We start from the raw sequence: 27,314 nt of genomic DNA, 5'->3' as shown, positions 1-27,314 counted from the left end.
ATTAAATTGTGTGGGTATATGTATGTGTTCAAGCATAACTAATCTCACAATAAATCATCACCACCATCCTTTGTCTACAGAAGAGTAAAAATATCAAATGGAAGATGAATATAGTCCTTATTCTGGTAATTTTTCTCTGCCAACTGAATCCACCAACGCAATTGTAATGAAATTATCACTGCTTAAAGTCAGGGGAACTTCAAAACAATTGATCTCAATAATCATTCAGCATCACCTCACCTCTAATTGCTTCCCTCAGAAATATCTTTCAAAAATATGGAACAGCTGTAAATGCAGTAAGGGATAGGGAATGCAAGGTAATCCATTTTGATTAGAACAAAAGTAAATCAGAATGTTAATTAGAGAAAGATAGCAGAATGCTGCTCTGCAGAGGGATCTGAATATCCTCTTATCCAAATGAGAAAGTCAGCATGCAGTTACAACAGGCAATTAGAAAAAGAAATGAAATGATGGCCTTCACAGCAAGGGCAATGAAATGTAAAACTAGGAAAGTCTCACTGCAGCTCTTCAGACTGTTTAGGAGAGAGTACGTCTGGAGGACAGCCGAGTTTTGGTCTCCTTATTTTAGGAAGTATAGAGCCATAATGATACAGCATGAAAACCTATTGAACAAATTGCTTGCTAAGCCATTTCAAAGAGCACTCATGACCTATCCACATGGCTGCATTTGGAGTCAAATGGAAACTAGACTGGGTAATGACAGCAGAAGGGGCATTCATCGATTAGCAAGTAGTATTGTATAGATGGAATTGCTATTCAGAAGAAGGCAGCAAGAGGTTGTGTGGATTTTTGGGGGGAATCTTAACCAGAGTCCAAGTTGGGGTAACAGCAGGATAGGAGATTTGATATGTACAGTTTGGGACTAAGAATAAAAAGGGATAGTTTATTTTTATATCCCCCTTATGTTCAGGACAATTTATTTGTTCACAATAGCATGGGTACTGTATCTAGCAAGAGAAGGTAAAATTATATTTCCAGTGTTTTAATAAAAGTTAATTGTTGCTGGATCTAAATATTATACAGACATGGATTTTTACTTGTTCATTCTCTACTATGTTATGATCACCAAAAGGGAAACAGATTCTGCTTAATACACATGTTTAACACACTGCAAGCGCGGTGTTCACGTAGTGCCTTGGCTAACTAAAGAACAAATTGAATGGCCTGTAAGGAAAGAGTTAAATTTGATTCTACTTTGGTGTATGTTAAAACATGTAATGCAAAATGGAAGTTTGTAAGACAAAATGGTGATAGTTTGGGATGTGAGAATGTTCTAAGAAAGTATAAGGGAACCAGTCCACAGTCATTCTTTCTTCTTTCTGCATTTTATCTTTATACAATTCTAACAAAGTACATAAAACACTGTCGTCAGAAAGTAGCATTGATCAGCAGAGATCCTCACCCCCAGGGCATGCTCTTTTCTCATTGCTGCCATCAGGTAGAAGGTACAAGAGCCTCAGGGCTTGCACCATCAGGTTCAGGAACAGTTGGTATCCCTCAACCATCAGCCTCTTGAACAAATCTCACTTTAAGGACTCTTTATCTTCCAGAAATAGTAAGGGACAGAGGGTCCAGTGAGATGGAGGAACTGAGCGAAATACATGTTAGTAGGGAAGTGGTGTTAGGTAAATTGAAGGGATTGAAGGCAGATAAATCCCCAGGGCCAGATGGTCTGCATCCTAGAGTGCTTAAAGAAGTAGTCCAAGAAATAGTGGATGCATTAGTGATAATTTTTCAAAACTCGTTAGATTCTGGACTAGTTCCTGAGGATTGGAGGGTGGCTAATGTAACCCCACTTTTTAAAAAAGGAGGGAGAGAGAAACCGGGGAATTATAGACCGGTTAGCCTAACGTCGGTGGTGGGGAAACTGCTGGAGTCAGTTATCAAGGATGTGATAACAGCACATTTGGAAAGCGGTGAAATGATCGGACAAAGTCAGCATGGATTTGTGAAAGGAAAATCATGTCTGACGAATCTCATAGAATTTTTTGAGGATGTAACTAGTAGAGTGGATAGCGGAGAACCAGTGGATGTGGTATATTTGGATTTTCAAAAGGCTTTTGACAAGGTCCCACACAGGAGATTAGTGTGCAAACTTAAAGCACACGGTATTGGGGGTAAGGTATTGGTGTGGGTGGAGAATTGGTTAGCAGACAGGAAGCAAAGAGTGGGAATAAACGGGACCTTTTCAGAATGGCAGGCAGTGACTAGTGGGGTACCGCAAGGCTCAGTGCTGGGACCCCAGTTGTTTACAATATATATTAATAACTTGGATGAGGGAATTAAATGCAGCATCTCCAAGTTTGCGGATGACACGAAGCTGGGTGGCAGTGTTAGCAGTGAGGAGGATGCTAAGAGGATGCAGGGTGACTTGGATAGGTTGGGTGAGTGGGCAAATTCATGGCAGATGCAATTTAATGTGGATAAATGTGAAGTTATCCACTTTGGTGGCAAAAATAGGAAAACAGATTATTATCTGAATGGTGGCCGATTAGGAAAAGGGGAGGTGCAACGAGACCTGGGTGTCATTATACACCAGTCATTGAAAGTGGGCATGCAGGTACAGCAGGCGGTGAAAAAGGCGAATGGTATGCTGGCATTTATAGCGAGAGGATTCGAGTACAGGAGCAGGGAGGTACTACTGCAGTTGTACAAGGCCTTGGTGAGACCACACCTGGAGTATTGTGTGCAGTTTTGGTCCCCTAATCTGAGGAAAGACATCTTTGCCATAGAGGGAGTACAAAGAAGGTTCACCAGATTGATTCCTGGGATGGCAGGACTTTCATATGAAGAAAGACTGGATGAATTGGGCTTGTACTCGTTGGAATTTAGAAGATTGAGGGGGGATCTGATTGAAACGTATAAGATCCTAAAGGGATTGGACAGGCTAGATGCAGGAAGATTGTTCCCGATGTTGGGGAAGTCCAGAACGAGGGGTCACAGTTTGAGGATAAAGGAGAAGCCTTTTAGGACCGAGATTAGGAAAAACTTCACACAGAGAGTGGTGAATCTGTGGAATTCACTGCCACAGGAAACTGTTGAGGCCAGTTCATTGGCTATATTTAAGAGAGAGTTAGATATGGCCCTTGTGGCTACGGGGGTCAGGGGGTATGGAGGGAAGGCTGGGGCGGGGTTCTGAGTTGGATGATCAGTCATGATCATAATATATGGCGGTGCAGGCTCGAAGGGCCGAATGGCCTACTCCTGCACCTATTTTCTATGTTTATCTTGTTATTTCATGTTCTCATTATTTATTGCTATTTACTTACATTTGCATTTGCACAATTTGTTGTCTTCTGACTGATCTTTCATTGATCCTGTTGTAGGCACAATTCTATAGATTTGCTGAGTATGCCCACAGAAAAGTGAATCAAAGGCTGTATGTGATGACATACATATACTCTGATAATAAAACTTACTTTGAACTTGAAACTTTTTAAAAAAATATAACCTTTCACACATGTACATTGCCTCATTTGTTTGCAAATCCCTCTTGCTGCTGAATCAGAAAAGAACAAGGAATGAATTTTAAAATATTTTTGTTACAAGGTCATACAGCATTTTTTTGTGGAAATTCATTACTTGGAAGTTTGCTTCCATATTTTATAAGTGAGTGGAATTTTTTTTGAAATATACTTCTTGTGAATCACTTGGTGCCTCATGAATTAACAGAGGTCTTTAATAAGAACCACCATTTTCCTCAAACTGATAGCTAATGCTAAACTTGGTTATGTAATGCATCAAGCAAATAAGTAGGTGAAAAACAAGTTTGATCATATCTTATTCCCTCATGCATGGTCATGGTGTCGATGAAAACAATGTTGCCCATTGGGCGCAGGCCTCAAGCAATCAGGTGCCTGCCTGTACAATTTAAGTGCCAAGGGAACATAAGCACTCATTAGTACTCAGCCTGCAGGAGAAATAAAGATGTTGATTACTAAGTTTGGCTCCCTTTGTGTATGAGCAGCTAATTCAGGAACTGTAAGCAGATGTAGCATTATATTTTACACAAGCAAACTAAATTTAGCTTTGCTGAACAGAAGTGGTAAAGCTGTATTAATTTCTGTACTCATGTCGTAAATACCTTTGGAAAAACACAAGGAGGTCTGAAATTAAATTCTGAAAAGTAACTTAAGGCAATATTGTGGAGATGCAGGAAGCTAGAACAAAAAAAAAGAACAATGAAAAAGACACAGTGGGTTAAGCAGCATCTGTAAAGACAAAAAGTGTAAATTAACATGTTAAACCCTGCACCAGGACTGAGAAGGAACAAGAAAGATTGATAGTACATAGAGTATGTAAATGGTTAGGTGGGAGGGTGTGTAAGTTATGCAGATAGATGATAGGTGGAGGCAGGTGGGTAGGGGGTAGACGGTCAATTAGAACCAGGTGTGATGAAGGGTCGAGAGAGATGAACAGAAGGGAGAAGAAGACTAGGTGGATAGGCAAGTGTGCGTGGGAGAGTAGCAATGGTGTAGGTAAACTGAAATTGGACAGTTCCATACTCATAGTATTGGATTGTAAGCTACCCAAGCAGAATGAGGTGTTGTTCTCCCAAGTTGTATTTGCAGTGGAGAAGATGAGAGCAAACAGGTTGGTGTGAGAGGAGGGGGTAGTGGAAAGGAGTTAAAATGACATACATGACAGAGTGCAGGTATTCTGCAGAACTATTGCCTCATTTGCATAGTTTCACTAATGTAGAGCAGGCTATATTGTGAGCACCTAATGCAGTACAGCAGGTTCCAAGTGCAGGTGAATCTCAGCTTTACCTGAGCCCTGCATGGTGACATGCGGACAGGTGAGTAGACAGGTGTATATCATGTTTGTTTGCAGGGGAACATGCCAGAAAATGGGAAAGGTGAGATGAGTGCAGCAAGAAGTCTAGAAGAGCACAATTGCTGCAGAAATCACAAAGGAGTAGTGGCAAGGGGAGAGGGAAGATATGACCGGTAGCAAGACTATGTGGAACTGGTAGAAACGCAAAGTTCAAAGTAAATTTATTAAAGTATCAAAGTACATACATATCACCACATACAACCCAGAGATTCATTTTCTAAAGGGCATGCTCAATAAATCCATAATAGAGTAACAACCGTAATAGAATCAATGTAAAACCGCACCAACAGGGCTGACTACAAGCTGTGCAAATACATACATACATAAATAAATATGCAATAAATAACATGAAACAAAGAGTCCTTGAAAGAGAGACCATAGGTTGTGGAATTAGTTCACTGCTGGGGTGAGTGAAGTTATCCCCTCTGGTTCAAATGCCTGATGGTTGAGGGGCAATAACTATTCCTGAACTTGGTGGTGTGGGCCCTGAGGCTCTCGCACCTTCTTCCTGATGGCATGAACCAGAAGAGAGCATAAACAAGAGAGAATTTGCAGATACCGGAAATCCAAGCAACACCAGTCCTGCCGAAGGGTCTCGGCCCAAAATATCGACAGTTCTTTTTTCCATAGTTGCTGCTGGGCCTGCTGAGTTCCTCTAGCATTTTGCGTGTGTTGAGAAGAAAGCATAGCCTGGATGGTGGGGGTCCTTGATGATGGATGCTTTTTTTCTGCAACAGCACTCTTTGTAGATGTGCTCCATGGTGGAAGGACTTTCCCCTTGATGGACTGAGCCGTATTTGAATGCTTTTCCGTTCAAGGGCATTGCTGTTTCCATACCAGGCCGTGATGCAACCAGCCAGTATACACTGCACATCTATAGCAATTTTTCTAAATTTCAGATGATATGCCGAATCTTTGCAAACTTCTAAGAAAGCAGAGGCAACGCCGTGCTCTTTATAATGGTACCTATATTTTGGATGCAGGACAGATCCTCTGAAATGACAGAGGATAATTTTCGTTGCAGAGGCTGGTGGGGAGAAAGTTGAAGACCAAAACAACTCTACTGCTAGTCTGCCTAGGAAGGAGAAGTGAGGATCAGATCAGACATGTAGGAAATGGAGCAACTATGTGTCAGGGCACATCAACTATGCTGGAAGGGAAGCCAAGCTTCTGGAAGAAAACTGTAGAAGCATATATTTTAAAATTAATTTATTGACTAGCAACTATGGAAAACTAACTTGAGATAATACTTTGGATCAAGACCAATCATTGATTAAAGGACCAGCGATTATTAAATTGTATTTTGAAGCAGGGGTTCCCAACCTGGGGTTCATAGATCCCTTGCTCAATGGTGTAAGAAAGATTGGGAACTCCTGTTTTAAAGAGTGAAATTGACAAGTTATAGAAATTGGCAAAATGCATGACCTAGATTCATTGTAGAAATTTTCAACTGTTGCTGCTTAATTTTAAAAAAACATATTTTCCACCAATCAAAATATAAATCCACATCACAGTTACAATTCACATGGCAGAAGTAATAAAAACAGTAATGATAAAAGCCTGAAATAAAAGAGAAAATGCTGGAACCAATCAGCAGGTCAAACAGTATACGTGAAAAACGAAAGTAGTAATATTACAAGTCCCTCACAGTCAAGACGTGCTGTGAGAAATGTATGTTAACTTATGATGTCATAACATAAATTTTAACAAAAAGCCTTGAAGGCCTCGAGTGATTTCTAGGCAAATTCAGTAAAATTGCGCACTAATGAAAACCAATTACTACTTATAATACCCCAAGATATAGAAGCAGAACTAGGCCATTTGGCCCATCATGCCTGCTCCCCCATTCCATCATGGCAGATATATTAACCCCCTTGATGATATTCTCCTGTCTTCTCCCTGTAACCTTTCACACCCTTATTAATCAAGAAGTTATCCTGCACTTTAAATATATTCAACGACTTGGCCTCCGTAGCTGTCTGTGGCAATGAATTCCACAGATTCACGACTCTCTGCCTAAAGAAATTCCTCATTTCTGTTGTAAAGGGGCATCCATGTATTTTGATCCTAGACTACCCAACTATAGGAAACACACTCCAGATCCACTCTAATTAGGCCTTTCAATATGTTTTAATGTAATCCCCACAGATTCTTCTAAAGTACAGTGTGTACAGGCCCATGGCTATCAAGTGCTCTTCATACATTAATCCTTTCATTCCTGGAATCATTCTTGCGAGCATCCTCTGGACCTTCTCCAATGCCAGCACAACCTTTCTTAGAAAAGGGGCCCAAAACTACTCACAATATTCCAAGTGCAGTCTGACCGATGCTTTATAAAATGTTAGCAGTAAATCCTTGCTTTTATATTCTAATCCTCTTGAAATTAGTGCTAACTTTGCATTTGTCTTCCTTACCATTGACTTAACTAGCAAGTTAGCCTTTAGAGAATCCTGCACATGGACTCCAACGTCCCTTTGCACTTCTGATTTCTGAATTTGCTTTCCATTTATTAATTAGTCTACACCTTTATTCTTTCTACAAGGTGCATGATTATATATTTCTATACACTGTTTTCCATCTGCTACTTCTTTGCTCATTCTCCCAATCTGTCTAAGCCCTTTGGCAGTCTTCCTGCATCCTCAACACTACCTGCCCCTCCACCTATCATTGTATCAACCACAAACTTGGCCACAAAGCCTTCAATTCCGTCACCCAAAATTATTGACATTTAATGTGGAAAGAAGTGATCCCAACACCGACCCCTGCAGAATGCCACTAGCCAATCAGTAAAGGAGATTCCACTGTTGCAATAATGGAAGCATTCTGTAAAATGATTGCAAAGACTAATGCTGAATGTACCAACTAATTATGCAAGGTAAATTTAATAAATAAAGAACAATGTATAATACAATTGGGGCCAGCATTTATGCTTATTTAGCATTAAATTCTCATAAATCGATTACATTTCATATTAAACTGTACCATTTAGCCAGGAATAAAATCTGAATTTACGGGGGGGGGGGGGGGTGGTAGGGAGAAGAAAATAATTTCCCTTCATTACCAAGCATTTTATAGAAAAAATTTATTTTTAAGATTCCAGTCCAGATTACGAGTGAGCTTACGGAACTCATCCAAAAGAGAATCACTTATTACACTATCTTACCTATACAGTGTGTTAAATGCTTTTTCACAACCCTGTACATCACATTCAAATGGCTTTTCCTTGGTATGGACTCGGACATGGATTCGTAGGCTGTAGGAGGTGAGAAAGGCTTTGCCACAGCCTTGCTGGTTGCAAACAAAAGTGTATTCACCACGGTGAGTCTTCTGATGCGTCCGTAGATTCCCTGCTGTGCTATATGTTCGCGGACAGCCTTCAAATGTACACTGATACCGTTTTACCTGTGGGTGCAAAAAATGTTAACAGTGTCAAATTATACACTTTCCATTTGGAATTTACTCATTCAATACTTAGTTTTTTTTGTATAATTTGGAACTATCATCGGTCAATTCTATAGATGTTCTGAGAAGAAACATTCTAATGCAAAGCCACTGAAGCATGTTAAAACTAAACATGATATTAAATATCCACAAATATGCAAATAGAGGACAAAAGAAATGTATTGGTATAACCAAATACAGTCTGTCAATGCAAGCCATCTTCAAGTGCAACATTAAAAACATTTGAACATGTCCAATCGACATTCATTAGCGTAAATACTGTAAGAATGAAAAATATATCCAAACTATCAGAGTAGATCAATTAGAGCATTCAAAATTTTGCTGCCTCTATCCTGTGCCAAGTGCAATAAACTCAGCATTCCTGCCCTTGCTAGTTTAACATTTTCTCCCTGCTGACCATCAAACATAATTATTGCTCCATAAATACTGCAGATCGCTTGGAAGAGGCCTTTGAAAGGAAGCTCTCTAAGTACGCAGGACTGGTCAGCAACTGTCAGCAGGCTGGATGGAGAGCGAGGTGTCTCCCAGTGGAGGTTGGTTGTAGGGGATTCGCAGCCCGTTCCTTAGCTAGAGCCTTCAGTAATTTGGGCATCAAGGGAGAGAGGAAGAGGAGAGCCATCCGCAGTACCACCAATGCGGCAGAGAGGGCCTCAAGATGGCTGTGGCTCAAAAGAGGGGAGCCATGGAGTCATAAGTGGCTAGCCATCTGGACACAAGCTGAGGTCTGATTAGCCCCGGCTGGGTAACCTGGAGGAGGTTGTATGATGTTGAAAGACCCAAAACACCGGATGATTCCAGGAACATCACTGAAGATGTGTCCAGAAGCATCAGTAGATGTATGTACACAGCAGTCGTGGCTCAACATCTTCCAAATTAAACACACACCCTACAAAGGAGTAAAATCAAACATGAAAGTCAATCACAGTAGTAGAGAATTGAAACTGATGTCTAAACAGATTTTCAAGTGAACAGCTTAAATATGAAGAATGTAGGCTTATATCTATACATCGAAACAATAACTTTATCCAATAAACACTTAGAAAATCATGAATATCTGTTTAGCTCTACCAACACATTGCTCTCACTATTGAAAATATTTATTGTTTCAAGTTTTCTTTAGTGCCAAATTCATCAGCAGAGAATTCAAATCTGCAACTATGAGCCCACATTTGAGACTAAACTCAGTGCTGGTCAAATACAGAATCTGGGATTCAACTCAAAATTTTGTTAGAAATTTTCAAAATTAATAATTTCAGTAGCAACATTTCAACATTAAATTCTATTCCACAACATAATCTAAAGGTGGTATTTCAATGCAATTATGGAATTTTAAAAGAGGAGCTCCCTTTCAAATGAGTCATTGAAATTATGGATAATTTGCATGAATTATTGAACACAAGAACAAATGTGTGTTCAGAGACAGCAGCAAGTTCATCACATCACAAACTAATAAACTTGCCAAAGGAGACCCCCTCAAACACACGTTTACAAGACTTTGTTGTACAGACATGGGCAGCAATCTCTGCAACTGTAATGATTACTGACTTAAAATTGCAAGAGTAAGTTTGTGAACTCTTTGCAATTACCTGGTTTTCTGCATTAATTACTTGTAAAATGTGGTCTGATCTTCATCCAAGTTACAATAATAGACAAACATAATCTGCCTAAACTATTAACACACAACTGTACTTTTCATGTCTTTATTGAACAGATTGTTTAATCATTCATAGTCCAGACTGGAAAAAGTATGTAAACAACAGGAATACTGCAGATGCTGGAAATTCAAGCAACACACATCAAAGTTGCTGGTGAACGCAGCAGGCCAGGCAGCATCTCTAGGAAGAGGTACAGTTGACGTTTCAGGCCGAGACCCTTCGTCAGGACTAACTGAAGGAAGAGTTAGTAAGAGATTTGAAAGTGGGAGGGGGAGTGGGAGATCCAAAATGATAGGAGAAGACAGGAGGGGGAGGGATGGAGCCAAGAGCTGGACAGGTGATTGGCAAAAGGGATATGAGAGGATCATGGGACAGGAGGTCTGGGAAGAAAGACAAGGTGGGGGGAACCAGAGGATGGGCAAGGGGTATAGTCAGAGGGACAGAGGGAGAAAAAAGGAGAGTGAGAGAAAGAATGTGTGTATAAAAATAAATAACGGATGGGGTACGAGGGGGAGGTGGGGCATTAGTGGAAGTTAGAGAAGTCAATGTTCATGCCATCAGGTTGGAGGCTACCCAGACGGAATATAAGGTGTTGTTCCTCCAACCTGAGAGTGGCTTCATCTTTACAGTAGAGGAGGCCGTGGATAGACCTGTCAGAATGGGAATGGGATGTGGAATTAAAATGTGTGGCCACTGGGAGATCCTGCTTTCTCTGGCGGACAGAGCGTAGGTGTTCAGCAAAGCAGTCTCCCAGTCTGCGTTGGGTCTCGCCAATACATAGAAGGCCACATCGGGAGCACCGGACTCAGTATATCACCCCAGCCGACTCACAGGTGAAGTGTCACCTCACCTGGAAGGACTGTCTGGGGCCCTGAATGGTGGTAAGGGAGGAAGTGTAAGGGCATATGTAACACTTGTTCCGCTTACAAGGATAAGTGCCAGGAGGGAGATCAGTGGGGAGGGATGGGGGGGACAAATGGACAAGGGAGTCGCGTAGGGAGCGATCCCTGCGGAAAGCAGGGGGCGGGGGGGAGGGAAAGATGTGCTTAGTGGTGGGATCCCGTTGGAGGTGGCAGAAGTTACGGAGAATAATATGTTAGACCCAGAGGCTGGTGGGGTGGTAGGTGAGGAACAGGGGAACCATATTCCTAGTGGGGTGGCGGGAGGATGGAGTGAGAGCAGATGTGCGTGAAATGGGGGAGATGCGTTTGAGAGCAGAGTTGATAGTGGAGGAAGGGAAGCCCCTTTCTTTAAAAAAGGAGGACATCTCCCTCGTCCTGGAATGAAAAGCCTCATCCTGAGAGCAGATGTGGCGGAGACGTTGGAAATTTGAGGCTTTTCATTTCTTTCTTTCAGTCTCCTTTTTCTCCCTCTGTCCCTCTCACTATACCCCTTGCCCATCCTCTGGGTTCCTCCCGCCCTTGTCTTTCTCCCTGGGCCTCCTGTCCCATGATCCTCTCATATCCCTTTTGCCAATCACCTGTCCAGCTCTTGGCTCCATCCCTCCCCCTCCTGTCTTCTCGGATCATTTTGGATCTCTCCCTCCCCCTCCCACTTTCAAATCTCTTACTAACTCTTCCTTCAGTTAGTTCTGACGAAGGGTCTCGGCCTGAAACGTTGACTGTACCTCTTCCTAGAGATGCTGCCTGGCCTGCTGCGTTCACCAGCAACTTTGATGTGTGTTGCTGGAAAAAGTATGTGAACCGTTGTATTTAATAACTGGTAGACTCTCCTTTAGCAGCAATAGCCTCCACCAAACATTTCCTAGAGCTGCTGATCAGACTTGCACAATGGCAAGGAGGAATTTTAGACCATTCCTCCATATAAAACTGTTTCAATTCATCAATATTTCTGAGATTCCTTGCATGAACAGCCCTCTTCAAGTCATGCCATAGCATTTCAATTGGTTTATGGTCTGGACTCTGACTTGGCCATTCCAAAACACAAAGTATCATCTTTTTAAACAATTCTGTTGTTGATTTATTCTTGCATTTCAGATCATTGTCTTGTCACACCATTAAACTATTAAGCTTCAGGTGACCGACTGCTATTCTGACACTCTCCTATAAAATCCTGATACAATTTTGAATTTGTTTCCTCAATGATTGCAAACTATCCAGAACCTCAGACAACAAAGCAGCCCCAAATCCTGATGCTCCTTCCACCATGCTCTACAGTTGGGATGAGGTTTGAGTGTTGGTGTGCAGTGCCGTTTTTTAAAAAACCTTCAAACACAGTGGTGTGCATTTCTGCCAAAAAAATTCACTTCTGTGTCTTCTGTCCATATAACATTGTCCCAGAAGTGTTGCGGAATATCCAAGAGGCCTTTTGCACACTTGAGATGTGCAGCAATGTTTGTTTGAAAAGCAGTGGTTTCCTCCTTGGCGACCTTCCATGAACACCATTCTTGTTCAGTGCTTTTCTTATAGTGGACACATGCCAGGGATCCTGAAGATTTCTGCAGGTCTTTCGCTGGTACTCTGGTTCTTTTTCACCTCCTTCAGCATTGCACATTGTGCTTTGCTTTTGGAGTGATCTTTGCAGACTGATTAACACTCAGGTCTTTCAGGTCTTTAATAGAGCTACTAGGACCTGATGTTTCAATCCCTATGGTAAGTTGGCACTCTCGATGTTGGCAGTGGGTTTGCAGTGGTGATAAGGAGGGAGGGTAGGTACGTCATCGAGGTCATCAGGTGGGCACCCTCCTTCTTTGACGTTTCGTTGATAAGCCCACAACGTCTCCAGAGGGCTCAACGGTGCTACCTGGTGTCCCAGAAATGATTTTGTAGCCTTTTCCAGCTTCAAGCACGTCTATAGTTCTTCTCCCAAGGTCCTCTGAAAGTTGTTTTGATTGAGGCATGGTACACATAAACAGATCTTTCTTGAGAAGAGCAAGTACTGTCAGTAAACTGACTTTGTGTGTCTTTTTTTAAACAGGGAAGGCACCTCTACAACCCACACCTCAAATCTCAACTCTGAGTGGAAAACTTGACTCCAAATAGTTTTTGTAGAATGTATTACCCCAGAGGTTCACATACTTGTTTGAACCTAGACTATGATTGTTTAAATAGTGTACTTGGTATTGACAAGTAGTACTATTGTTTGTGTTATTAGCTTATGCAGGCTGTGTTTGTGCATTATTGTGATTTAAGACGAAGATGAAACCAGATTACCAGGTAATTGCAAAGGGTTCATTCACAAACTTTTTCTTGTAACTGTATATCATAGCATTTGGAACAATGTGAACAACTTCTCTAACTTGGGACGATCATCACAACTTTTTCTTCTATTTTAAAAACTAGTGCTCAAGTTCATTCCATAAGCCAAGGAAGGTATCTAGAAGATTAGTTTGGCAGGTTAATGTGCACATTTCAAAATATTCCACCACAGATTTTGTGTGGAACTTCCTTCCATAACCACCAGGAAGTTAAGGCATTCTGTGCAACATGCAGAAGTCTAAGCTTAACAGGCAATTGGCAGCGATTTCCCATATGCATTTGAAGTTGGGTGACAGAATAACAACTTCCTGCAATTCAGCTACCATGAAAGAATTTACCTATAGGATGTACACTGATTCAACGTTGCGGCTGGTTTCTACTTCTGTGGATCCCTGTCTTTTTTGTAGATCGCGAAACCTGCCAGGGCAGGCGGCAGCTCTACTGATTTTATAATGATTAAATACAATGGTGTCTCTTTGTTGTGTTTTTGTATTCATTGAATAGTGAGATTAATTTAGAATAGCCTTTAAATGACTGTAAACGTTTATTAATGTCAGAAACTTTGGGCACACACGGTAGCATAGTAGTTAGCATGTTGCTTTACAGTACAAATGACCCCGGTTCAATTCCCACCACTGTCTGTAACGAGTTTGTATGGGGATACGAATTGACAATAAACTGGACTGGTCAAAGAACACGAGGCTGTCTACAAGAAGGGTCAGAGCCGTCTCTATTCCCTGACGAGATGGAGGTCCTTTCACATCTGCTGGACGATGCTGAGGATGTTCTACGAGTCTGTGGTGGCCAGTACGATCATGTTTGCTGTTGTGTGCTGGGACAGCAAGCTGAGGGTAGCAGACACCAACAGAATCAACAAACTCATTCATAAGGCCAGTGATGTTGTGGGGATGAAACTGGGCTCTCTGACCGTGGTGTCTGAAAAGAGGATGCCGTCCAAGTTGCATGCCATCTTGGACAATGTCTCCCATCCACTACATAATGTACTGGTTGGGCACAGGAGTTACATTCAGCCAGAGACTCATTCCACCGAGATGCAACACAGAGCATCATAGAAAGTAATTCCTGCTTGTGGCCATCAAACTTTACAACTCCTCCCTTGGAGGGTCAGACACCCTGAGCCAATAGGCTGGTCCTGGACTTATTTCCTGTCATAATTTACATATTACTATTTAACTATTTATGGTTTTATTACTATTTAATTATTTATGGTGCAACTGTAACGAAAACCAGTTTCCCCCGGGATCAATAAAGTATGACTATGACTATGTTCTCCCCATGACCATATGGGTCCTAAGATGTACTGGTTGGTAGGTTAATTGGTCATTGTAAGTTGCCCCATGATTAGGCTCGGATTAAATTGGGGGATTGCTGAGTGGAATGGCTCAAAGGGCTGGATGGGCCTGCTCTACACTATCTCAATTTAAAAAAACACAAAGTTAAATATTTGACAGCCTGATTCAGCCATTTGCCAAGACATCAGTGACTAGAGCTTATGTAGATTCAGCTGTCTGATGCTATTGAAGGCTTTTTGGAAGGCCTTTATTGAAGGCTTATGGAAGGCTTTTTCCATGAAGGACATAGAAAAGATTCACAAGAATACTAATAGAACTGGTGGGCTCTAATGACGAGGATGAGCAGGCTGGGCTGGAACTTTCAGTCCCTGGAGCTCAGGAGACTAAAAGATGACTTTATAGTGGTATATAAGATAATGAGGTGTGTAGATAAGGTCCTTTTCCCAGGGTTGGGGAGTCTAAACTTACAAGACTTAGATTTAAGGTGAGAGGGGGAAAAATTTTAAAAGGATCCTCGGGTGGTGGGCATATGAAACAAGCTGCCAGAGGAAGCTGTGTAGGTGCAAACAACCAGAATATGTTTAAGAGACTTTTATACTGCTACATGGAAAGAAAAGATTCAGAAGGAGGTAGGCCAAATACAGGCAATTAGGTCTAGTTCTGAGAGGTATCTTAGTTCGCATAGACAAACTGGTCCAAGAGGCCTGTTTCTATGCTGTTAAACTCTATGATCATATTGGTACCAGGTTTGAGGAAGTTAGCAGATTCATTCTAAATGCCAACCCACAGGTGGGAGCAAGCACACATTAATCACCATTTCCTGTAAATTACTACAAGAGTTAGTTTCTATACTTTCAAGTAATGGGTATCAGAAGAACAAAATTGTTTATTGATGTTGGGGCTGGTTTAATTTGAACTTTTGCCCTGGGTTTGGTTGGGAGATAAGACAGTATCCATAATAATATTAAACTTTAATATGTAGGGATTGAATGTTGAGAATTTTCTAAAATATCAATGTAATACATCAAATACAAATATATTCTGGAAATGAACAAGAAAGGGAAATAAAGTAACAAATGAAGAACTTGTCCAGAATCAATGACGTGCACAAGACACTGAAACATATTAATTCTTGATCTCAACCAAAGGAAAAAATATTTAAAACATGACATCAAAGGAACCATTTTAGCCATTCATTACATTATTGAAATTTATTTAACGATTTCAGATGACAATATTTTCTGAAATGATCTGAGGGGAAGCAACACACACAAAATATTGAAAGAACTCAGGCTAGGCAGCATTTATAGAAATGAAAAACCAGACAACATTTCAGACTGAGACCCTTCTTCAGGATTGGAAAGAACGGAGGAAGACGACAGAGTTAAAGGGGGGGTGTAGGGGAAGGAGGATTGCTAGAAAGTGATAGATGAAGCCAGTTGTGTAGGAAAGGTAAAGGGCTGGAGAGGAAGGAATCTGATAGGAGAGAGACCATAGGAGAAAGAAAGGAGGAAGGGCACCCAGAGGAGGTGACAGGAAGGTGTGAAGAGGTATGGGGCCAGAGTGGGGAATAGAATTTTACCAGAAGGAAAAAAATCGATATTCTTGCCATCATGTTGAAGGCTACCCAGACAAAATATAAGATGCTGCTCCTCCAGCACGAGGGTGGCCTCATTGTGGCACAAGAGGAGGCCATGGACAGACATATCGGAAGGAGAACTGGTTTGGCAGAAGGAGCAGAGGTGCTCTATGAAGCTGTCCCCCAGTTTATAAGGAAGCCGCATCAGGAGCACCAGACACAATAGGTAATCCCAGCAGATTCACAGTAAAGTGTTGCCCCACTTAGAAAGTCTGTCTGGAGCCCTGAATGGAGGTGATGGAGGAGGTGAAAGGACAGTAGTAGCACTTTGGCTGTTTGCAGGGTTAAGTACTGAGAGGGAGATTAATTGGGAGGGATGAATGGACAAGGGAATCATGGAGGGAGTGATCCCTGTGGAAAGCAGGTGTGGTAAGGTAAAGATGTGTTTGGTGGTAGGGTCTCTTTGGAGACGGCATAAGTTGTAGAGAATAATGTGTTGGATGTGGAGACTCATGGTCTGTCAAAGAGGCGGGAAGGTGTGGTGAGTGAGGATATTTGGGAAATTGGAGGATATGCAGGTGAGGGCAGCATCAATGGTGAGGGAAGGGAAACTCCATTATTTGAAGGAGGAAGACATCTCTGATATCCTGGAAAAAAAGCTGCATCCTGGGAATAGATGCAGCAGAGATGAAGGAACTAAGAAAAGGGAATAGCATTTTTACAGGAGACAGAGTGTGAAGAGGTAGTCATAGTAATTAGTAGATTTATAGCGAGTCAACGGTGTCTCCAGAGATGGAGACAGATCGAGAAAGGGGATTTCCAACATCTGCAGAATTTCTCATGTTTATAATCTGAGGGGAAGTTGTTTTGCTGCAGTAGTATTCAATCCTTAGACAAGATACTAAAATAACATTATAGAGACAGTGTATTAAACATTTTTCTAAAATAATTCTTCATTACTGCTCCAATGCAACCCATTTTAACATTTCTCAATTAGAAGACTGATGTTTGCTTCGTGAGATTCACATAAATCGTAAATACGCAAAATATTAAGCCATTGGTTTCTCTGATATCTCAACGACAATCAACATTCTCACCAAAAGAAGCAGATTAAGCAGACTATTTAGTACTAAAGCTAATGATAGACTGAATCAGAATACTATTTTTGTTTCCGCACCCAAAGAAGTCCAAGCACAAAAATCTATGCTCCTATTTCAATGCAGTATGGAGGGAATTTTGAACCACTGAAGATAGAACATAGAATAGTACAGCACAGTACAGGCCCTTCGGCCCACAATGTTGTGCCCACCCTCAAACCCTGCCTCCCATATAAGCCCCCACCTTAGATTCCTCCATATACCTGTCTAGTAGTCTCTTAAACTTCACTAGCGTATCTGCCTCCAGCACTGACTCAGGCAGTGCATTATACGCACCAACCACTCTCTGAGTAAAAAACCTTCCTCTAATATCCCCCTTGAACTTCCCACCCCTTACCTTAAAGCCATGTCCTCTTGTATTGAGCAGTGGTGCCCTGGGGAAGAGGCGCTGGCTATCCACTCTATCTATTCCTCTTATTATCTTGTACACCTCTATCATGTCTCCTCTCATCCTCCTTCTCTCCAAAGAGTAAAGCCCTAGCTCCCTTAAACTCTGATCATAATGCATACTTTCTAAACCAGGCAACATCCTGGTAAATCTCCTCTGTGCCCTTTCCAATGCTTCCACATCCTTCCTACAGTGAGGTGACCAGAACTGGACACAATACTCCAAGTGTGGCCTAACCAGAGTTTTATAGGGCTGCATAATTACATTGCAACTCTTAAACTCTATCCCTCGACTTATGAAAGCTAACACCCCATAAGCTTTCTTAACTACCCTATCCACCTGTGAGGCAACTTTCAGGGATCTGTGGACATGTACCCCAAGATCCCTCTGCTCCTCCACACTACCAAGTATCCTGCCATTTACTTTGTACTCTGCCTTGGAGTTTGTCCTTCCAAAGTGTACCACCTCACACTTCTCCGGGTTGAACTCCATCTGCCACTTCTCAGCCCACTTCTGCATTCTATCAATGTCTCTCTGCAATCTTTGACAATCCTCTACACTATCTACAACACCACCAACCTTTGTGTCGTCTGCAAACTTGCCAACCCACCCTTCTACCCCCATATCCAGGTCGTTAATAAAAATCACGAAAAGTAGAGGTCCCAGAACAGATCCTTGTGGGACACCACTAGTCACAATCCTCCAATCTGAATGTACTCCCTCCACCACCACCCTCTGCCTTCTGCAGGCAAGCCAATTCTGAATCCACCTGGCCAAACTTCCCTGGATCCCATGCCTTCTAACTTTCTGAATAAGCCTACTGTGTGGAACCTTGTCAAATGCCTTACTAAAATCCATATAGATCACATTCACTGCACTACCCTCATCTATATGCCTGGTCACCTCCTCAAAGAACTCTATCAGGCTTGTTAGACACGATCTGCCCTTCACAAAGCCATGCTGACTGTCCCTGATCAGACCATGATTCTCTAAATGCCTATAGATCCTATCTCTAAGAATCTTTTCCAACAGCTGAAAGATGTTTGACATCTGAAAGATGAGGTCTTTCAAATGTCAAACATGTCTGCTTTTCAACAGAGATAAAAAGACATTCCAAATCAGTACTCAGGAAAAGAGAAGGAAATCTATTTTCTATATCAATTATTACTCAAAGAAAAACATTCAAACAATTGTCTATTCATTAAAAGGCAAAAATGCTAAAAGCTAAAATAAAGATAGAAAAAAAGTTGGAAATACTTAAAAGCTCGAAAGCCTCTATAGAAAGAAGTAAGACAAATGTTTCTCACTTTTGCAGTTTCACATCAACAGATATCAAGCTAAATTGCCCATAATAACTTTTCTTCATTTATTTGAATCAACTAAGAAAGTTATATGATAAGTCAATTTTCCATTCAAAAAGAATAGTCTTCTTCACACCCTAGCAAAATCAATTAGGATGACCACTGTTAGCGGTCAACATTTCTGATCTTTTAAAACTTTGTAGTAATAACCTCTAGTTTTGGAAGCGTATCGCACTTTAGTGACATAATATTTTACATGAAATTACATTGCTTATGTTAATTATACTAAGTTGCATTTTCAAAAATAACCTAGTTTTTTTTAATCAGACCGTGAACTTGTTATCCTCATTGCTGACTCTTTCATCAAGTCAAACTCAAATGCTAATTCTAGCTTCCCTTTTCACTCCCCCCCACAACTGATGCCTGACTTGCTGAGTCTGCAGAGTGTGAGATTGCAGACACTCCCTTGTGGACTTTACACACCAGGTTTAAAAAGTGACTGGGGCCTGTCAAGACCTGCCTGCGGAATGGGAGATTGCTTGGGTTATTAGTAACGTTGTAAGGGCCAATAAAAAGAAGTGAGGTGTAAGTGGAGCAGCTATTGTTGGAGTTGGCCAGTGTTAGAATGGTCAAGCTTTGGCTCAACAGGGTTGGGCAAGAACAGGCACAGGGTAGAGCTTGAGAAATTAAGGTATAACAAGTGTAGGCAGGACGGTAGTTCATGCAGTGGGATTTCAGAGTACCTAACAGTCTCCCTGATGACCATACCTGCAGTAAATGCACCCAGATGCAGCTCCTGACTGACAAGGTCAAGGAACTGCAGCTGGAGCTGGATGTACTCAAGATAATCAGGGAGGTTGAAAACATCATAGATGAGACTTTTACTGAGGTGGTCACACCCAGAATGCAGGTTTCAGCTAGCAGATGGGTGACCACAGAATGAATAAATTGAGCAAGCTGTCAATGCAGCGTTCCCCTATAGCCATTCCCCTTAGCAACAATCATATCTCTTTGGATAATGCTGGGGGTGGGGGCAGAAGAGTAGGATGACCTATCAGGGCACAGCGGCGGTAGCAGCAGCATCTTGGCGGCTCTAAGGTTCAGCGGGGAAGGGAGAAGTCAGGCAAAATAATAGTACGAGAAGACTATAGTTAGAAGGTTGGACATGAAATTCTGTGGCCGCATAAAATACAGCAGGATGCCATCCCAGGTGCTAGGATTCAGGATGTTTCAGAGCAGCTGCAGAAGATTCTCAGGAGGGAGGGTGTGGTGCACATTGGCACTAATGGCATAGGTACAAAGAGGGAAGAGATCCTGTGCAGTGAGTATAGGGAGTTATGGAAGTAACTGAAGAGCAGTTTCCGCAAGGCAGTAAAATTAACATATATATTTATATTTGTCTGTGTGTCTCTCTGTGTCTGTGTGTGTGTCTCTCAGTGTCCGTGCCTACCTGTGTGTGTGTGTGTGTGTGTGTGTGTGTGTATGTGTATGTATAAGACTTTTGCACAGTACTGTATGTACTTGGATATAAAAAATACTTAGAACATTGAAGTTTTAGAGCAGCTTGTAGTTGGAGTCTACTAGGGGAAAGGCAAACTCTAAGTATTTTGCATCAGTCTTCACTGTGGAAGACACTGGCTGTATGCTGGAGGACTGGAAAATGACACGTCGCACCACTCTTTAACAGAGGGAAGCAGGAGGAAAATATAGGCTAGTTAGCCTTACCAACAGTTGGTGAGATGTTGAAGTGTATTATTAAGAATAAGGTTTTGGAGTACTTCGAGGCACTTGATAAAACAGGCCAAAGACAGCACAATTTCCTTGAGGGAAAATCTTGCCTAACAAACCTGTTGGAATTCTTTGAGCAAATGAAAAGCAGGATAGACAAAGGAGAGTCAGTGGATGTTGTTTACTTAGATTTTCAGAAGGCCTTTGACAAGTTGCTACACATGAGGCTGCTTAACAAGTCAAGAACCCATGATATTACAGGAATAATATTAGCATGGATAAAAGAATTGCTGTCAGGAGATAAAGAGTGGGAACAAAAGGGGCCTATTCTGGTTGGTTGCCAGTGACTAGTGGTGTTCCACAGGCATCGGTATTGGGACTGCTTCTTTTCATATACGTCAACCATTTGGATGACAGAATTGATGGCTTCCAGCCAAGTTTGCAGACAATACGAAGATAGGTGGAAGGGCAGGTGGTGTTGAGGAAGCAGAGAGTCTGTAGAAGGACTTAAATAGATTAGGAGACCGGGTAAAAAAGTGGCACATGGAAAATAATGTAGAGAAATGTATAGTCATGCACTTTAGAAGGAATAAAGGCAAAGACTTTTTTTTAAATGGGGAGAAATTTCAAAAATTAGAGGTGCAAAGGGAACTAGGAGTTCTTGTGCAGGATTCCCTAAAGATAAACTTGCACATTCAGTCAGTGGTAAGGAAGTCAAATGCAATGTTAGCATTAATTTCAAGAGGACAACAATACAAGAGGAAGGATGTAATACTGATGCTTTATAAGGCATTGGTCAGACCACACTTGGAGTACTGAGCAGTTTTGGGCCCCCTTAACTAAGAACAGATGTGCTGGCATGGAGAGAAGGTTCACAACAATGATTCCCAGAAGAAAGGATTCATGTATGAGGAGTGTTTGATGGCTCTGGGCCTGTACTCACCAGAGTTAAGAAGAAGGGTCGGGGATCTCATTGAATGCTATCGAATATTGAAAAGCCTTGATAGAGTGGATGTGGAGAGGATATTTTCTATAGTAGGTGAGTCTAAAACCAGAGGGAACAGCTTCAGAATAGAAGGATGTCCTTTTAGAACACAAATGAGGAGAAATTTCTTTAGGCAGAGGGTGGTGAATCTGTGGAATTCATTGCCATGGACAGCTGTAGAGGCCATGACAATTAGTATATTTATATCAGCGGTCGATAGGTTCTTGATTAGTTGGGGCATTAAAGGTTACAGGGAGAAATCAGGAGAATAGGGTTGAGAGGGATAATAAATCAGCCATGATGGAATGGCGAAGCACTCGATGGTTTGAATGGCCTAATTCTGCTCCTACGTCTTATGGTAGTTCTAGTATTATTTAATTTCAAATTTCTAGGATCTTTAGTATCTTGCTTTTACTTCCTTCTTTGTCTAATACAATTACTGATGCAAAATACTCTGTCAACCATTTCTTATTTTAAAATACCAGTCATCAGTTTACAATGTGCCCATACAGCTACCAATCAAATGTCGATTCCAAATATTAATTAGTAAACATTGAGTACTCCTTATTGGAAATGTTTGCTTTAAGTATTTTGGATCTTTTTTGGGATATTGGTATATACATTATGACATAGCTTGAGATTGCCATCATTTCTGATTCTGAATTTATGTGTTAACAGTAAGCAGTCTTCGTCTTACACTCGTTCATCACAAATACGTATTTAACAGTACAAACTTTTTTACATACCATTAATATAATGAAATTATAATATAACAAAAGCAGCACAGGAGCATTGGGTGCATACCTGAATCAGCTGCTGAACAACAACAAACAACGGTAGGCTTTCAGTCGCCACCTATGGTGCTGTGTTTTGATTAAAAGGTTACTGTACATTGTTTTTGTATTTTACTATTTTTAGGTTTTATGTAAGGTACAAAAACAATCAGCATTGTTGACTTGTTTTGGTGTTACATTTTCATGACTAGCAGACGCTTTAAAAATGTAATGCTGTGGCTTTTCTTAAATTTCTGCCACCAGCCTGCTGGGTATGCACAATAATCATCAATTTCCCAATTGTTGTGATAGATCGCTGCTTGATTCATGATCAGCATTCCGCTAGGTGGCATATGTTCACTCCGATGCTTACGATACACGATCAAGATCTTCATTTTTCCCTTAATATAGTGCTTTTCTCTTTTCCAGTAGCTTCTGTTCACTACACTTCTCAGAACTGCCTGTGATGCGCAGAGACCTGTGTATCACCTGAGAACGTTCCTAGCACCTTGTGGAATTTTCTATTTGTGACGTCATGTCAACACTCAGAAAAAATTCAGATTTCGAAGGTTTTCGGATTTTGGAATTTCAGATAAGGAGTACTCGATGTGCATTTATAAATGTGGGTGGTCTCAATCGTTAGTACACCCAAAACTACTTGCTCATCAATAGATCTTGTATTTACCTAAGCAGATCTGCAAGTGTTCCATGAGGCCATACAAAATGTGCACTAAGCCACCAATACTTTCCATAACACGTTCCTTTACACTTAAATTAGGAGGTGGCAGAGGAGAAAGGGGGATGATACTGACAACCAAAGACTCATTTCCTTTTCCCCAAAATTGGGTCAAATTCCACATTGGAATTAGATAGTTTCGATTCATGCAATTGTAACAATGAACAAAGACAGAATACAAACAGTCCCATTTATTCTTTGGCAAATAGATTTCATAATGGAAGTATGCCACACATTTTTGGCTTTCGAATTATAAGAATTATTCATTTTCAATCTATCACCATTCCTCTCTGCTTACGATGCCTTGAACTGTGCTTCTCAAGTGGCAAACAATTACACTTTTGCTTTGATTGGGATTTAACAATGTCATCTGTACTAAGCCACTAAACTAAAACAGAATAAACTAAAAACACAGAACACAGCTGAATAAGTTTTGAAAGATGCCATCATCAGCTGAATTATAAAAGTTATTAAGTTCAGCTCTCCCCAAGAATAATCTTCCCTTCTCCCTCTTTGTAATACACATATAACCCCATAATTGTCTAAAACCACAACAACAGATCTACATAGAGCAGGTGAAATTTCACTGGCTCTCCACTCCACTCTTGAGCATGGCAAGATCATCAAGATGTGTGTAATAATTACAACTTGATATTTAACACCATCATTCTCTCAGTACTAATAACAAAGCCTCAAAACTTGGCACTCTGTACCTTCCACTGCAACGGGATCCTTGACTTCCTTATTGGGAGACCACAGTCAGTACAGACTGGTAATAACATCGCCTCCTTGCTGACTATCAAAACACGCACACCTCAAGGATATGTGCATAGCCTCACTACTCTGCTCTACTCTACACTCATGAATATAAGGCTAGATACAGTGCAAATGGCATCTGTAAATTCGCTCATGACAGTGTTGTTGTTTGGTAGAATCTCAGGCGGTTTATAAGAGTGAGATAGATCAGCTGACTGGTGTCACAGGAACAACAATCTCAAAGTCAGCAAGGTGAAGGAATTGATTGTGGACTTCAGGAAGGGGAAGTCAGAAGAAGTTACATCAGTCCTCAATGAGGAGTCAGTAGTGGGAACAGTGCGCAGTTTCAAGTTCCAGCTTGAAGAGATTTAATATGTCACCACTCTTACAACTTTCTACAGATGTATGGTGCAGAGAATTCTCACTGATTGCATCACAGGCTCGTTAATAGCTTCCAATGCACAGGATTGCAAAAGGCTGCACAGGGTTGTAATCTCAGCCAACTCTTTCACAGGCAGAACCTTCCCCATCATCGAGGACCTGGTCAACAGGCAGCATCTCAAGAAGGAAGCAACCATCATTAAGGACCCTTACCATCCAGGACATGACCTCTTTACTACCATCAGTGAGGAGCCTGAAAACCCACACTTAATGATTCAGTTACTCTTCTTTCCCACCATCAGGTTTTTGAATGATCTATGAACCCACAGGGTGCCATGGTAATGTAGCAGTCAGTATGACGCTGTTATAGCTCTGGACATCGGAGTTTGGAGTTCAATCCTTCAATCCCAACATCCTCTAAGTTACATGTCCTTGCTGTGGAATGCATGGGTTTCCTCTGGGCACTCTGGTTTCTTCCCACAGTCCACAGGCGTACTGGTTAGTAGGTTAATTGGTCATTATAAATTGTCTCGTGATTAGGCTAATGTTAAATCGGGGATTGCTGATGGTGTGGCTCGAAGGGCTGATTCCAGGCTGCATCGCTCAATAAATAAATAACTCATGAATAGTAGTGCATTCAGTGGATTCTGGTTAATTGGGCCACTGGTTAATCGGGGCACCTACTTATTTGCATCAATTCTTAAAGAACAAAAACTAGTCAAGGAAATGGCCGGATTCCCTTTGTTTATTTGGGCAACTATGCCACTTAATTGGGACAAGAGACTGTTGCTCAACAGCTTTTAACTCATGTCAATTGTGTATACTTGTGTTGCCGTTAGACCCTACACTGTGCTCAAAGTGAACCGTTTTTAAATAGCATCAATTCGCTGTGTTTGTGTTAAAAAAAAAAGCTGTGATTTTGGTCACCGATAGTTGGCAAGAAAGCAGGAAGACCATTTGGAACTGTTTTGCTCACTGCGGTTTCAGGCATACAGGCTTGGAGATGCCACGAATTGCCAGGAGTGAAAATTAAATGATTTCACTATTTCAACAAGTTAGAAACTATTGTAGTCGTGCACAAACGCACTACTAAAGAAGCACATGGAGGCAGAGAGCGCTGACCTCCGAATGCCTTTACTGATTCAAAATCGTGCGCTTAAATCTCCCCTCCCATGGGCCCCTGCAACGCGCGGGGCGGACGTGACGTCAGACTGTCCCCGGAAGGCCCGCCCCGAGTGGGTAGTTCCAAACATGCTACCGTGTGTCTGCCCGCGGCCTTCGACGGCAGTTCAAGTCCCGCGTCTGCAGGCCGCCACACCACGCCCCCCCCAGAAACATCCAAAGGGGGAGTGGAGCCCCCAGTCTGTGTGGCTTGCCTGGGTGGCTGGCCTTGCCGGCGCGGTGCCGGTACCCTCACTAGTTGTTCAATGTCCAAGTGCACTGGTTTGAGGCGGTCCACTGTAAAAGTCTCTTCCCAGCCACCCACCTCCACGACACACGTGGTTCCGTTGTGCCGGATCACCTGGAATGGTCCCTCATACGGCCGCTGTAGAGGTGACTTGTGTATGCCCCTGCGAATAAAAACATACTCACAGTCTCGGAGGTCTTTAGGGGTGAAGGATGGCGTGGGACCATGCCTGGAGGTCGGGACCGGTGCCAGGGTCCCTACCTTGTCCCGCAGCCTTGTTAGCACTGCTGCTGGAGTTTCTTCCGAACCTCGGGCCTCTGGTACGAACTCGCCCGGGACCGTCAGGGGGGCGCCATAGACCAGTTCCATCGAGGTGTCCAGGTCCTCCTTGGGGGCTGTGCGGATGCCCAGTAGGACCCAGGGAAGCTCATCTGTCCAGTTGGGCCCAGGAGCTGCGCCAGTGCTGTCCATAAATCAGACATGAACTGCGCCCCTCTGTCAGAGGTGATGTCCGTTGGGAGGCCGAACCTGACGATCCAGTTTGCAATGAGCGTCCTGGTGCAGGACTCAGTGGAGGTGTCTGCGAGCAGTATGGCTTCCAGCCATCTAGTGAAGCTGTCTACCATGGTAAAGATATACCTGGTGCCCTGGGAGACTGGCAGGGGGCCGACGATGTCCACGTGGATGTGTTGGAACCTCCTGTGCATCGGCTGGAACTGCTGGAGGGGAGCCTTCACCTGCCGCTGGACTTTGGTGGTCTGGCAGTGTACGCAGGTCCTGGCCCAGTGTCCGACCTGTTTGCGCAAACTGTGCCAGACGAATCTGTTCACTACCAGCTTGATGGACGGGTGGGCCAGGTCGTGCAGCGTGTCAAACGCCCGGCGCCTCCATGCTGCTGGTACCGCGGGTCGGGGTTTGCCAGTAGACACGTCGCACAGGAGTCGATTCGCTGCCGGGCCGATGGAGACGTCCTCCAACTGGAGCCCCGAAACGGTGGTGCGGTAAGCCGGGATCTCAGTGTCCGATCGTTGTGCTTCCGCCAGTGCTGCGTAGTCTATTCCTGAGGCCGATATGCCTACTGAGTGGAGGCAGGGGCGAGACAGTGTGTCAGCAATGACGTTGTTCTTCCCTGCGATGTGGTGGACGTCCATGGTGAATTCTGAAATGAAGGACAGGTGCCTCTGCTGCCGAGCTGACCATGGGTCCAATACCTCGGCCAGTGCGAAGATGAGGGGCTTGTGGTCTGTTTACATGGTGAACTCCCTTCCCTCGAGGAAGTACCGGAAATGCCGGACAGCCAGGTAGAGCGCTAGCAACTCTCTGTCGAAAGTACTGTACTTCACCTCTGGTGGCTGTAGGTGCCGGCTGAAGAAAGCGAGTGGTCACCACTGGTCCTCGACGAGCTGCTCCAGGACTCCACCGAATGCCGTGTCAGAAGCGTCAACTGTGAGTGCCGTGGGTATATCGACTCTCGGGTGCACTAGGAGGGCTGCCTTTGCTAGCGCCTCCTTGGCCTACTCGAACGACTCCGTGTCCCACTCTTGACCCTTGGCCATCAGGCTGACAAGGGTCTCATGATGCGTGCCGCGCTGCCGGCACGAACTGATGATAAAAGTT

General features: G+C 42.6%; 1 protein-coding gene across 3 annotated transcripts in view; it reads right to left on the bottom strand.

The window, feature by feature from the left end:
- mtf1 (metal-regulatory transcription factor 1) overlaps positions 1 to 27,314 on the bottom strand; it is a 100,299-nt gene that overhangs the window by 45,355 nt on the left and 27,630 nt on the right. For all 3 annotated transcript variants that reach the window (XM_063034050.1, XM_063034051.1, XM_063034052.1), the window contains exon 3: positions 8,021 to 8,259. In XM_063034050.1, coding sequence (XP_062890120.1) covers positions 8,021 to 8,259 — 239 coding nt within the window. The remainder of the gene's footprint in view (positions 1 to 8,020; positions 8,260 to 27,314) is intronic.

Source organism: Mobula hypostoma, chromosome 26 (assembly GCF_963921235.1).
Source record: "Mobula hypostoma chromosome 26, sMobHyp1.1, whole genome shotgun sequence".
Lineage (NCBI taxonomy): Eukaryota > Metazoa > Chordata > Chondrichthyes > Myliobatiformes > Myliobatidae > Mobula > Mobula hypostoma.
This window is presented reverse-complemented; position numbering and strand designations above follow the sequence as displayed.